Genomic DNA, 13,854 nt, shown 5'->3' with positions numbered 1-13,854 from the left:
TAAGATATTAGGATGAAATTCTTTACTGTGAGGGGGGCGAGACACTGGAACAGGCTGCCCAGAGAAGCTGTGGATGTCTGACCCCTGGAAATGTTCAAGGGCTGATTGGATGGAACTTTGAGACTTGGTCTAGTGGAAGGTGTCCCTGCCCATGGCAGGGGGTTTGGACAGAGCTCGAACAGCATTGCTTTTTTCCCTCAGTAGTGGTTCTCAACTTATGCTTTCAGCTAAAAACAAACATTTCCAGGAGAGCACTGGGGAACAAAAGCTCGTGGTTGCAGTCACACATTATTTGCTAGTAAAATCCCTGTGCTGTGCAACACACCTCTTCAGTCTGTGCTTTAAACGGTCCTCAGTTGAAGCTATTGCTTTCACACATAATATTTGTAAGCCATCTTGTAAGCCAGTAAAATACTGTAATGTAAAAATGCATGTATCTACCAAAAATAAAAGCTTCTTGTGGCCAAGTAACAAGTCCTGGTGTGATTGATCAGGCCAGGTGATATGGGCAGCAATCTTCTTCTCAGAGGTGCACATGTGCCTCTCCTGTCCACAAGCAGTGAGGAGCAAGCACAAGCTCTGGATCCACCTCTTTTATGCAGGACACTTGTTTCTGCAGGAAGGTGGTGTGCTCCCATGCCATGGGGATTTATAAGCTGCCTTAGGTGGGAAAAGCAGCAGGACCCGTGAGGAGCTGTGTCCCTTCCGGAGGAGGTCTCTCCACAGCTGGGATGGTGTGCCAGGAGAAGTCAGGTTGGCAGGACTAACTGTGCTTTGAAAACCAGAAACCTCACACAGAGGTGGCTCCAGGGTTTGCTTCACTGTCCAGTTGCTGGGATTACAGTTTTCTCTCTTGCTGCTTGTACCACCCCCTGCAAAACTGACCAGATAACATGGAAGGATTCCCCTACTGGACACCTCTGAAAAAAGAGTGGATTTTCAGTACAGAATTAGCCACAATACTGTGTATTTTCATTTTCTACAGGGTATTATGTGAATTCTTTCAAAACTGAACTAAATGCAACATTCCATTCCCCTTCTCTCATCAGGTCTTTTCTTTCTGTCCTCTGAGTTCTATCTTCTACTTTGCTCCTTTTCTCTAAACGCTGTGTTTTACTCAGTTCCACATCCCTCATCTTCCTTGAATCCTCTCCTTTTCTCATGTTAACTGACACTTCTGGTCCCTACTTACCTCTAGTCAAAAGGCCAGACGCTGCTTTCAGTTCAGGCATGATTCTGGAGTTTTTCACCCATTTTTAAAGTACGTATATTCCTGCTTTCTCCATTGCAACCATTCAGGTTTAGAAACAGCCCCCTACAAACATGTGTCAGTCCAACTAACTTGTCCCTCCTCTTAGAACTCCCATTTGGAGAACAAATGACAACAACTGAACTACCAATTTGTTGAGATTCTCACCAGTCACACACATTTGTCTGGTCGTACCATTCCTCTGCTCCCCTCACTGGTGTCCCATCTCATATTTGGACTGAGCGCTGTTGGTAGCACAAACCCTCTTTGAGTTTCAGAGTGGATTTTCTGTGGTCAAAGCATCCCTTTTTATGTGGAAACAGGAGGAATGTAACCCTGCTAAAAATTGCACCAACCCCAGTATTTTTTAAGTAAAGGTTACACACACATTTTATATATCTAAATATGCATGCATGCATCTTTATATATAAACACCCAATGGTGTTTATGCGATCATGTGACTCTCCTAGCAAAATAGTGCTTACACTCATTTATATAAAATACTGTGGCCACCCAGTTAAAGAAAGCTTATCTCATTTAGTTTTTTCTTGTGGAAGAACACATGCAAGAAATTACCTGCACTCATGTATCCCTCTTACTAGTTCGAATGAATGCTGTGCTTTTATTTATCCTCAGACAGATGCAGTTTCCCCCACAATGTGCGAGTTGTAGCTCCATGTGTTTTCAGAGCTGGGCGCCTTTGCAACTGCACATATACTCCAAATACACACGTCTGAGAGATGAGAGTCTTTGAATACAGACTTTTAATTTTCTTCAACAAACTCTTAACTCTTAGTTAAATTCATCAAACCGGTACATAAATACTTCTCACTCGCTCTCTGTATATATACATATGCATACACACATATATATATGCATATATGTAATCATATATATATACACATACAAACAGGAGAGCCAGAAACACTGCCCTTGGCCCAGTACATTGCAATATGTTTTTCTGGCTTGTTCTTCTGTTTCAGATAAAAATAATGAGACCATTTCTCCATCACACATTCAAGAAGGCACTGGTAAGCGCTAGACAGCACAGGCTGTGCATGAACCAGCTGCGACAGTCCCTGTGCTCACTAAGTTACAGGCAAACCATTAACGCTTGTTTTGAGGGAGGAAAATGGTTTGGTAGGTATGGAGCCAAATAAATACACATCTTAGCAAAATTTGAGGCTTGAGAACCCGAACCTGGTGGCTTACCAGTCAGATGTCCACAAAAACCAGCCTCACTGTGGGTGTATTTCAAAGTATCTCATAACTGTCCAGGGAAGTCCCCAGTAAATTACTCCAGTGCTGTCTCAAAAGACATTCCCAGTCTAGTAGACAAATTTTAACATCTGCAACTACTTTTATTTCAAAATACCAAATCTTGGCTTTACTAAAACCAGTGTGAATTTCCCAGTTACTTAAAATCCTCTCCATAGAAAGGTATTCTGTCTTCTCTCACTGCCAAAAAATACTGCTTGTGTCACATACAAAATAGAAACTGTGCTATGAGATATTCAAAACTGTGTCAGACAAACACTATGTAGGCTGCGAAAAACATGCTCCTTGCATTCCCAGAAATGGTTCATGAAAGTTTCACCATCAAGTGGAAACCAAGTTTTTTTCCGGCTCTCATGTGTGAATCTCTCTTCTATGGTTCTTGCATGAAACAGGAACTGTGTTCAACAGCATCTGAGACCCTTCTTTTACCACTTCTTTTTTTTTTTCCTTTTTTTTTTTTTTTTTTTTAATTGGAAATTACAACCCTGGAAGCATTTTGAGTACAAACTTTTCTCACAGAGGTCAAGGGGAGTTTTGAACTGACATCACCAAGACCTGCGTTCTACCCCTTATGTTTGACCATGTTTTGCAAAATGCCCAGCAAAATTTTCCACACACCTGTGACGTCTGGATATCCCCGGTACAGGCAACAGTAAGAAAGGATTCAGACTTGGAGAATATCCATTTACATATGCCAGGTGCCACTAAATATGGTTTAAAATTCCAAGGAATAAATGCTCTTTGTGCTTGTCCCTGGAACAGGGCAATGTCTGAAAGGGAACAGGTCATATTTAATTTATCGTGGGCTAGGTGGACTTTTTTCCTACAGACAAAATCTGATTTCTGAAGTAATTCACTAGTCTTTATTGCTACTTTTTGGTAAAGTATTTGTGAAGGAAAAATCTGTATGTTTTAAGATTAAAACCTGTATTTGTTTCAAAACATTTAACTAGTCTGCATATACAAATTATCATAGCGATTATTTTTGCTACACGTGTCTTCTCCTTTGTAAGACAGAATGTTTCCGGAGTTCTCTGGGCACAGAAATGCCCGAGGCCTATACACATCCAGAGCCTCAGCTTCACACAAACAAAACCTTTCGTTTAAAAACCAGACCCTGCCTAAATAATACGATCATAGCAACAAATCAAACCCTGAAGGACATTGCTCAAAGTCCAAGAAAACACACAGTCGTTCAAAAAACCCCTTACGTCATGCACTGGAAAACACCAAAAATTACATACAGGCACTGTGCTGAAAGCTGCACAAATTTGATGCAATTTCTGGATAAGGACTCGTGCCTGAAGGACTTTTTTCAGTTTTATCATTTAATTAAAAAAGGAAAAGAAATATCTCTCTCTCTCTCTCCCTCTAAATCTTGTCCTGTACGTTTTCCAGGCCCAAGCGAGACTGTGAAGATCTGTACTTTGGTAAACATGTGTTCATTCGGATTTCCAAACAACCTTCTCTCTCCCATATTCTTTCACCTCCCCACCTCTGCACCTGCTACTGCCTTTTCTACCTTTTTATGACCTATATCTTATTCTAAACGTATGTATGTATTAAATACACCTGTATGTATAAAAATGGACACATATACACACGCTACACAAACACAAGTACACACAGAAACATGTTAAATGCTTAAGATACATGTCTAGATCGGTTTCATGGAGTTGCAGTTTGGAATCTTGTATTCCTTCAGCTTGGCTTTATAGAGACACTCCTCCCTCTCCCCGCCACCTCCTGCAACTCCTAAGGTGCTAATACTGAGCACTTCCAAGAGTCAAGCCAAGTAAGCTGATTTATCAATCTAAACTTCAAACCCAGTATTGTATGAGCTTGGCATTACTGTCCTGTTACCTCCTGTACCAGCCTCAATCACCCCTGGGGTTAATATTCCAGCCTCTGGTCAACACTAAGTTCCTCCAGATAGTGAGGATTCAGCAAATGCAAGGGTTATCCTCGTCTGTGACACCAGAAAACTAGAACTATATATATAAAACTTAGCTTTTTATAATTTCCTTTTAAGATTGTACGTAGCCAGTTGAAAAAAAGGAAAGCAGCACATAGGACACAGCATACATCCACTGTTACAGAATTCCTCTCTGAATTAGCCATGGAAGTCATTCAAGTCATTCCAGTTCTGATCTTATTGCATCATTCGATTCACCTTTATTGCTTCCAGTGAGTATCTTCATGACCCGTATCTGAACAGCAATTCACTCAGTTTGTAAAGATTCAAATTGACAGTGGTCACTTACCATAGCCTGCCACACACACATGAATTTTTATCTCATCCTATCTGTGTATTATGTGCTGAATGACAACTTTTATTTAAAAAGAAATTTGAGAAACAAAATATTACAGGCATTAATAAAACTTTGCAAAGAATGACATAATAGTCCCATAACCCTTTAGTGAGCTGAAAATGAAGTGACCTTCAAACCTCTTATTACTGTAATAAAAAAATCAAGTACTGTAAAATAACATGTAGGCTAGAGAAATTAGACTTGTAAGTGAAGAAAATATGATTTTTCTTGATAGGTAAATCTAGTTGTTGTAGTTGCTGGCGATTCTTTTCCCAGTCATTAAGTCTGATAACACGTCTAACAAGGATTTACAAGAAAAAACCCACCTATTTTATTTTAAAAATAAATTTAGGTGATATCCAGTAACAAGTAGAAACTAAAGTTACTTTTAAAAGGATAACCAGACTAGAAACCACCAAGTGATCTGAAGGCTTGGGAACAGTTCACATCATTTCTTAACATCACTTTGAGTCACCAGTCATACGGAGCCAGTTTCTCCCTCCTGACGCCCTCGTGGGGCCGACCTTGGTGACTCTGCCCAGCAGGTGGCTTTGATCCTCTTCCAGGCATGTACAAACCCATCGAGTGAAGTTCCTTCACACAGAAAACCATCAGTGCTGCAGTAGAAAATTAGTGGCTACATTTAAGTCATTATTTGAAGCCCTCAGAGCTTCTAGGGCATCTCCTCTGGAAAATCCCATTTCCATAAGTCGTGCAACCTGGAAAAGAAACACTGCTTTAAAACCAGAATTTTGCTCACACCCTGTGCACATCAGTCACGTTAAAATTGTGTCAGAAATCCCTTTTCACTGACAAGAGGTATATCTGGGACAGCATGCTTCAAAAACACTGTCACAGAGATGACCACTTTATGATACTTTATTCAAAACAGATTGCAGAAAATGCCACACCTGTATTGTCCTAGCTGGCGCAGTTTTGAAAGAAAAGTAAAATCCAAAGCGTGGTACCACACACGACAACTACAGTCTGACCTGCTTGCTGCTCTCAACAAGGGCAGGATCTCAAGAAACTAACACTGACCAAAAGACGGAATTTTACAGCAGATGTGAAAACCTATCCAGACACTCTCAGCCCTACTACACTTGAAAAGACATACTTCTCCAGAGAGCATTAAAAAAAACACCTCAGAACTATTTATTCTAGATGTTTTGGGTTTTTTTTAATAAACGTTCAAGTTAGCTTTAAAACAGAGGCAGGACAATACTTAAATGGTTTACTAAAATTCTTGGAAGGCATCTACAGGTACTCAAAGTAGCACTTTTTTTGCAAAAGACTTCTACAAAGCAAAAGTCAAGATACCTGATGCAAGAATTACATGGGAAAGTGCACATTATGACAGTGATTTTGGTAATCAAGAACCACTTGACCATCCCTCTTTATAATACCATGTACTTGACACCTAATCTTTGTGCTTTGTGATAACAGATATTCAAATCACCATATGTGAAAAGCAATGAATGCATCATCAAATTCAGTTTATGGTTAAATTCCAATCTAAAGTACATTTAAAATCTACAATTCTCATTTCGGTATAACTGAAAGTCACAATATAATTCATTCACTTTTATAATTAATCTTCCAGAAAGTGGGAAAACAAGGTGTGAAGGGGCAGGGAGTGACATGTAAAATTAGGTGTGGCCACTGACAGCATAAAGCATTCTTCACCCTGCTTCAAATGGCATTGTGACCAGATACCACAGCTCCTGAACCTGGACATCCTGGGCTACAGGAGCTGCCTGAGAGCTACCACTCCTCCTCCTCTTCCTGTAGGAGCCTGCAGCAGAGTGGAGCCAAGCAGGAATGCAGCAGAGGTGGTTTACATCTCAGGAGGAATCTTCCCAGGGTGCAAGAGTAATGTGCAGCACTAGTATTGGAAGTACTCTAAATGGCTTTTAAAAGAAAAGTGCCATCAAAAGCAGCTTTCCTTTCCCCTAAGACACCTCCAGAACTTTCTGTATTTTTAATCATCTCTGCTTTGGTGACTTACTGAGAACTATACAACGGCCAAATATGCCCAGAGGTGCAGGTCCTCCTATTCTTAATATAAATACACCACAACAAAATGCTTGAGAATGGTTACCTTGGTTATCAGAACATCAACCTTAAAACCCAGTGCCAGTTTCTCACCTTCTTGTAGGAAGAGAAATGAATTGTTACTTTCAACACTTCTGCAACAATAGTTTAAATTCAAACTCGATTTCATAACCTGCAACTTTCTAAAGTTTCCTCTATCTGATTTTTCACATAAGACTGTGTTTTTTATGAGAAAAAGGGCAGGCAGTGGAATAAAACCTAACCACAGAAACACATTTCAGAAGAAAGGTTTTTACTGCATTTGCCATGAGCTATAACCTTAAGAAGGGGTGGATGGAATTGCAATATTGCCGTTAAGAGATGTATCCATTGAGCATCATGGGGAAGAGTAATAAAAAAAATATCTCTTTTCAGCTGAGTATATTTTAATCACAGGAACTGAATCTAGCTCCAGGAAACAGAGATGTATAACTGGCAATGGTAATTCAAGGTGCTAAAAACCCACAAGAAATGCGGAGATTTTTGTACAAAAAGCACTGCAAATGCTCACAAACTTTCATCTGAAAAACAGATGAAACTCTTGCATTTCTGCCAATCTAAGACAATGTGTGTAGTTATTAGTACAGTCCTGCGAAATCAAAGGTGCTACAATGACTTTTTCTTTGCAGGGTAACCAGACAGCACTGCAAAAGGACAGTAACCAGGTGGGCTCTACAACAACATCAGGAAATGTAAGTGTATACTGCTTTCATAAATTTGGGCCTAAAGGCTTTGGGTAAGAATCCAGCATAAGTCACACTAGTAACTCATTTATTAGTTCTAGCCGCAAAATAAAAGTTTCTATAAGCAGAATTTGTCAATAAAACAAATAAATAAACCAATCCAGCAAGGAAATCTTTTGGTTCATCCGATACTGGCACTGAGAAGACTTTCAGGCCAACCAAAACTAAATTTCTGGGGTTTGTCTCAGAAAGTGCTTATTTTTATTTCTTTTTTTGTTTGTTGGTTGGGGTTTGGGGTATTTTGGAGGGGTTTTTTTTGTTCTTTTTGGATGTGGTCCAGCAGGTTGGCAGTCAAAACCACCAGTGCAGGTAAAATTTTGAAAATTTTGAACATACTCTAACATTGATTCCAAACTAGAAATCAGATCATAGCAAAAATTTCTGTTTGGGACAAGCTCATTTTAAACTAACTAAAAATGACAGTGTGGTGCTAGCAAGTGTTGATTTATTGCCTTAAAAAAAGGAAAAAAAAGGAAGGAAAAAGTCACCCTTGAAACCTACTCTTGTTCAAGGATAGCAAGAACGTTAGACTATAAAGTGGCCAATGCAGCTAACTGCGGGCAGGCTACAACCTGGAGAACTTTATTGCAATAAACCCTGAATACAGATATAAGAGTAATCTTAAATTCTTAAATTTACAAGTAAATCATGCTCTCTTTTGAGAACAGAACTATCAACAGAAGTCTAGAATTCTAAACCTATATGGTCTGGCATAATGTTCTTATTTCAGAAAAACTAAGTTACTGAATTGGAAACTTAAGCTGGGGACTTCAACAAAGAAGGTATGTACAAGACAAATAATGAAATCTATCTGTCATTCTTCCTTCTTTGAAACATTTATTTTATCAGATTCAAACAGTTTCCACTAGCTGAACCATCACATCTTAAAATACAAAATACAGGCAGTTACACATAAAAGCAGAAACTCCCAAGTTGCTCTGTAACTCTGGTCTGGATGGTAATGACAATTTGCTGTCTCTGTATTGTGACCATTACCCAACATTATAATTTGTGCTGCTATAGAGAACATTTAAGAAACTGTGTACAAAGATGATAAAAAATCAGTAGAGTTAATTCCTAACCATTTTAATGCCATTTTAAATAGAAAAGTGTTTACCTGCTCTTCAGAAACCTCAGTAGGTGGAGGTATGCCTTGTTCAGACGGGTGATGATCTTGATAATTTGCGTTATGTCTGTGACGTAAAGGAGGAAACAGTCTGTTCCAGTTAATCATCCCACCCTGAAAGCAGACACTGCTGTCAGTCTTTGCAGAAAGAACTACAAATTTTTTAAACAAAAAGATCATCCATACCACAAAATATGAAAGGCAAATGTTTAAGCAAGGCTGCTATTGAAGGTACCCCAGGAAAAAGAGTGCAAGAAATAAGAAAGGGAGAAAAAGCAAAAGGGGATTCCTAGTGCATCAACAAAACCACATCAGGAAACCCAGAACAAACCCAGCCTTCAGGATAGCTGTGATTTTCATGCAAGTGATTGATTCTGTGACAGCAATGCGACTTACAGCCTCCCATGCCACCTCACCTAACTTCCATGTATTTAAATACCATTGCAAAATCTGGTCGTGTCCCAATGCCAAAACATCTTTTAATTGCATAGTAATAATACAAATACGCAGCAGTGACACGGGTATGGTGTAAATCACAGAACTGAAACTTCCTGTTAATAACCAAGCTTCAAGACTCATAATAAGACATTTAGAATATCAAGCACAAATAATAAAGAACAAGCTTTAGAATTGTCCAGAAATAATGAATCCTCATTTTAGTAGCTTAAACAAACGTTTTTGTAAGGGATTTTGTATCACACCAAACCCACAGATCCTGCAAGCAGGTAAGATCAAACCCCAAATCTCTCTTTTCTATACCGTTTGTTAAAACACCTTTTGCAGTTTGTGTTGTCCTTTTCTTCCTCCCCTGCTCCCCCTGTTACTATGGAGATGATCCCCCTCCCTTTCTGCATATATAGGACTTGAACTTCCTTCCTCCAGTTGCTCTATTTTAGTTCTATAATGTCGTTTCTCAGAAGACCTTTCTCTTACGAGTTTTTTCTTTTCTTCTCTCACTGAGGGCTCTTCCTGCCTTTATGTACCCCTGGAGCATTAAATCCTCTCTGCTCCATCAGATCAACTAAACCTGATCCTAAATCACAAAAAAAGTTAAATTATTTAGTTTTCCTGCCCTTTCCTTTGTTTCCTTCCTTTATCTCCAGAGGATACCCAACCAGCCCAGATGCCACAGGGGGCAGTAAAATTGCACACTTAAAAATGTATTTGGGGAGTCATGAGACTTGAAGCACCAGTTTGTGAAGTGTTCTAGTCCCTTACATCTAGAGTGCATTCTTCCCTGTGAAGATGTGCAATAGCTAAGAGTCATCACCCGGTTTCAAGACACAGTTTCCACTTCTGGTGATTTTGAATTTAAAAATTATTATGTATCTACATTTCTACTTTCCATACTGCACAGAACATTTGCTTAACATTCATGAGGTTTTAACCAAAAGATTCTGTATAAGCCTGGCATTAGTCAAACTGCATAGCATAGTAAAAAGAAGAACTGGTTTGTAGTTTAAGCCCAAAGAGGGATATCAGACGTTCTACTGACAGCACTGCACTACCCTGTGGTCTTGGGTAATCATGTCCTGTACTTCCCCATCTTTAACTTCCCCTAACTCAGAATTATGTTGAGTTTTAATTCATGAACTTTGAATTTCTGAAAGTCTACTAAGCTCTATAGTTCAGCAAGAACACTGCACTAATGCTGTTTTGCATGTTTTTATTATTTAGAGAAGACCTGAGGAGGAGGAAGTAATATTGTCACAAGAAATTCACCTTAAATCACTGAATTGGAAAACACTAACAAGACTATGACACATTCCTCTGAAGCATCGCCATACAGAATAATGTGTATCAAATATAAAATCTACAATAAATGTATTAATTTACCAGTATTCCAGTGTATCTAAAGACTGAAATAAACTGTGCCCTCAGCTTCAATACCGAGCTGCCTATCACAGTTTTGTTTTGCATCCTCTGTGTCCTGTGCATTGTCACCTAATACTACAAAAGGATTTGTCTGCTTTCTTATCTCAAACTTAGAATACATTTTAAATTAACATACACAGATTTCATTACTTCCAATAAAAATTGCAGATTCCTTACAAATGTAACTACTTAATTTTGAAGGTTTACAGCGGATACCTCGATAAACTAAAGATGCTGACTGATGCGTTCAGAAGAGTTCCACGGGAAGACTGCTAACCCCTTCCCAGAAAAAACAAAGATCTAGACAAATTAGATCAAAATAGTTGTGAGAAGATCTGTTTTGGTTACCCTCAGAATATTTCGAATATCTTTGAAAACTCTGACAAACTCTATCAGTTCTTTACTATATTAATGAGGGAAGAATATCTAACATTCCATGGTGTGTGGACACGGATATTTAGGATTAATACCAACACTGAGGTCCACTTCTCATCTGTATATTACTTTAAACTGCACCAAAACCAGGTATATTATATTTCTTTATCTTAATTGCAAAGAAATTGTTTCCCTTCACAGTCTGGCCTCTAATTAGATGATGGACATGCATAAAGTCAGGCTCAAAAGAGCAGGGATTCAAGGAACTGCAACAGGAACTATGGATCTGGTACTGTGCCAACCCCACAGAGTAAAGGTATGGAAAAACTGGGAAATGTGGCTAATGTCATAGATCTGTAGGAGACAGAAAGAAAGGCTATGGATCTCCAATGCGGATAGTGACTGTGCAAAGGCCTTCAGACAACCTTAACTATCCCAGCAGAAATACATGAAGATCTGTGAATTTTAATCTGAGACAAATCAAACATCAAATAATATCTTACATTAAGTAAATATCCCAAATTCCAGTCAGAAAATGTGCAGGAGAATTCCAGACCAATACTCCATCTTACCTTAGAGAAATTATTTTGCAGACTTCCCTTCATAATTTTATGATCTGTACTGCACTGAACACTGTACGAACACTGTACTGCAGTGGTTTCACACTATACTAACACACTTACTTGCGAGAAGTCAGAAAGATTTCACATGAAGATAACCAATCTGATTAATTTATTTAACCGATGCTTCTAAACCCTCTGAGAATCCCTACTGGGGAATCAGCACACAATATTTGTGTATTTCACAATATACTTGAATCTCAGCACAGAGGAGTTCACACCAGTCTCTGCACCCACCCTCTGTTACCTTGTCTCAGGTAACAGAACTCTCTGGGGTGATCCAAAACGTTAAGCAGTGGGGATGCTCAAGGGTCCAGTATGTAAGTTCCCTTCCTGAGCAGCACCGTGAGTGACAAGTGTCTGCCAGTCTAATCCATTTAACAAAACACAGGCAGTTCTTCTGTAATTCTGGTTTGTTGGTTTGTTATAAAAAGAATTAAGTGTAACACTACATGGTTTTTTTGGGGCTGGTACTTAATATGACTCAGGACCAAGTAAGTAGGAACCATTAAACCTGTCACATCCAGAGCCAATTTCCAGAACTGACAGACTGACTCAAGCTATCTTACACTGAGATTATCTCAGGCAACATTTTACTTTGTCCTGAATCTTAGGTGTCAGGGAGCAGTGACCGCAGGTGTACTACTAGAGAATGAGAAGCACTGAAAAATTCAGTCTACAGACTATCACTCACAAAAATATTGCACAGAAATTGGTGCCTGGGCCCTTATTTCTGTATGCAACACAGTCTTCAACATGTCAACTAAAAGGATGACAGACACAGCTAAAAAAAAAATCCTATAAACTTTTCTCCCTCCCTTAATCCTACACTATATTTTTTTAACTATAGAAAAATTCATTTTCCTTCTTTTAGCAGCATAAAGACTCGGTGAATTGGTTGATTGTAAATTCTTTGTTCTTGCCTGACAGCAGACAAACATACCAATTTTACTGGTCTCTAATAAGTTACTACTAGAAGTGGATTAGGAGAACACTGGTGATGTTGGAACTTCTGTTACAGGAAGACAACAAACAGGCCACAAGTTTAGGTGACCAAAGAATGAGATTTAAGAACAGGTTGGATTAAGGGAATGGGAAAATTGCAGCTCTTCATCATAGAAAAGGTTGTAAGGAAATGCCATAATGATGATTTATTCTTGGATAGCGACCAAGGCTTTATGTTCAGAAGCTGTGCCTTATGAGGTCACATCCTTGACGTCTTTTTTTGATTTGGCTTGCTGTTTTTTTTAACGGTGCCTGGGACAATTCTGTTTACAAGAAAGAAGTATCCTCCTTTCCTACAGAATAAGGAAGAACTATCCAGAGCTAGCAAATGTCCTTGATTGTACAGCCTGCTAAAACCCTAGTTATACCACTTCTTTTCACATAATCTCCTCCCTCTCTTTTTTGAAAAACAGTTTGACCTATTTCCCATGTACATACCTACCATGGCATATTTTCTTATCCAAAGCTTGGCAAATAAAAATGTTGTGTTATGGACAACTGACAACTATCCAGTTATGTAGCTTTCAGATATGCACATATTTTAATTAATTAATTTCAAAAGAAATTAAAGAAAAGCCTTTATAAGAGTCCTCTTGAAGGTGATGCATGTGGTTAAGATATCTTGATACTGTTATCTCGTGTAGATGGTTAATGCCAACTTGCCATCTGTTTGCACAAACAGGAAGCACCTCCTGATATCTGTCCTGTTCACCTTTTCTTAACATAACAACCACAGCAAAAGAAGAGAAAAAGGAAATTGCCTTTGCATTTCACCTTTTAAAGTAACATTCTTAAAGTCTGCTACTCTGCATAGGAGTCACTACTTGGTACGGACATAAATACTGTCTTACTTCTTTACTTCTTTAATCTAAAGGTTCATTAAAAAAATGTACTGAAAGTAAGAAACACTTATTTACTGCTTTTCTGACATAAATTTTGCAACAATTTATTGACTCCAAAGTACACATACCGATGACAGAAACAAAGAAAAAGCACAGCTATGAATGACATAATACCTGCTGCCCTAAACATTGTGTAAGAGATACCAATGGTAAAATTTCCAGGACACTTATTCCAAAGTCTAGCCTGCCTCTCTCTGTGAGGACAAAACTTTCTGGCTTCTTGGATGTTTTGGGTGGGTTTTCTGTGTTTTGTTTCCTTCTTACTTTAATAACTT

The 13,854-nt window shown here is 38.7% G+C and overlaps 1 protein-coding gene across 1 annotated transcript in view; it reads right to left on the bottom strand.

Moving 5' to 3' along the window:
- Positions 1–4,674: 4,674 nt before the first annotated feature.
- The window catches only part of UBAC2 (UBA domain containing 2), a 93,105-nt gene continuing 83,925 nt past the window's right edge, over positions 4,675–13,854 (bottom strand). The window contains exons 8-9 of the mRNA XM_027880360.1: positions 8,794–8,916; positions 4,675–5,558 (exon numbers count right to left, since the gene is read on the bottom strand). Coding sequence (XP_027736161.1) covers positions 5,451–5,558; positions 8,794–8,916 — 231 coding nt within the window. The 3' untranslated portion in view covers positions 4,675–5,450. The remainder of the gene's footprint in view (positions 5,559–8,793; positions 8,917–13,854) is intronic.

Source organism: Empidonax traillii, unplaced genomic scaffold (genome assembly GCF_003031625.1).
Source record: "Empidonax traillii isolate 1590-97213 ecotype Southwest subspecies unplaced genomic scaffold, ASM303162v1 scaffold68:size1967880, whole genome shotgun sequence".
Taxonomy (NCBI): domain Eukaryota; kingdom Metazoa; phylum Chordata; class Aves; order Passeriformes; family Tyrannidae; genus Empidonax; species Empidonax traillii.
The sequence above is the reverse complement of the archived record's forward strand: the minus strand, read 5'-3'. Positions and strand labels throughout refer to the sequence as shown.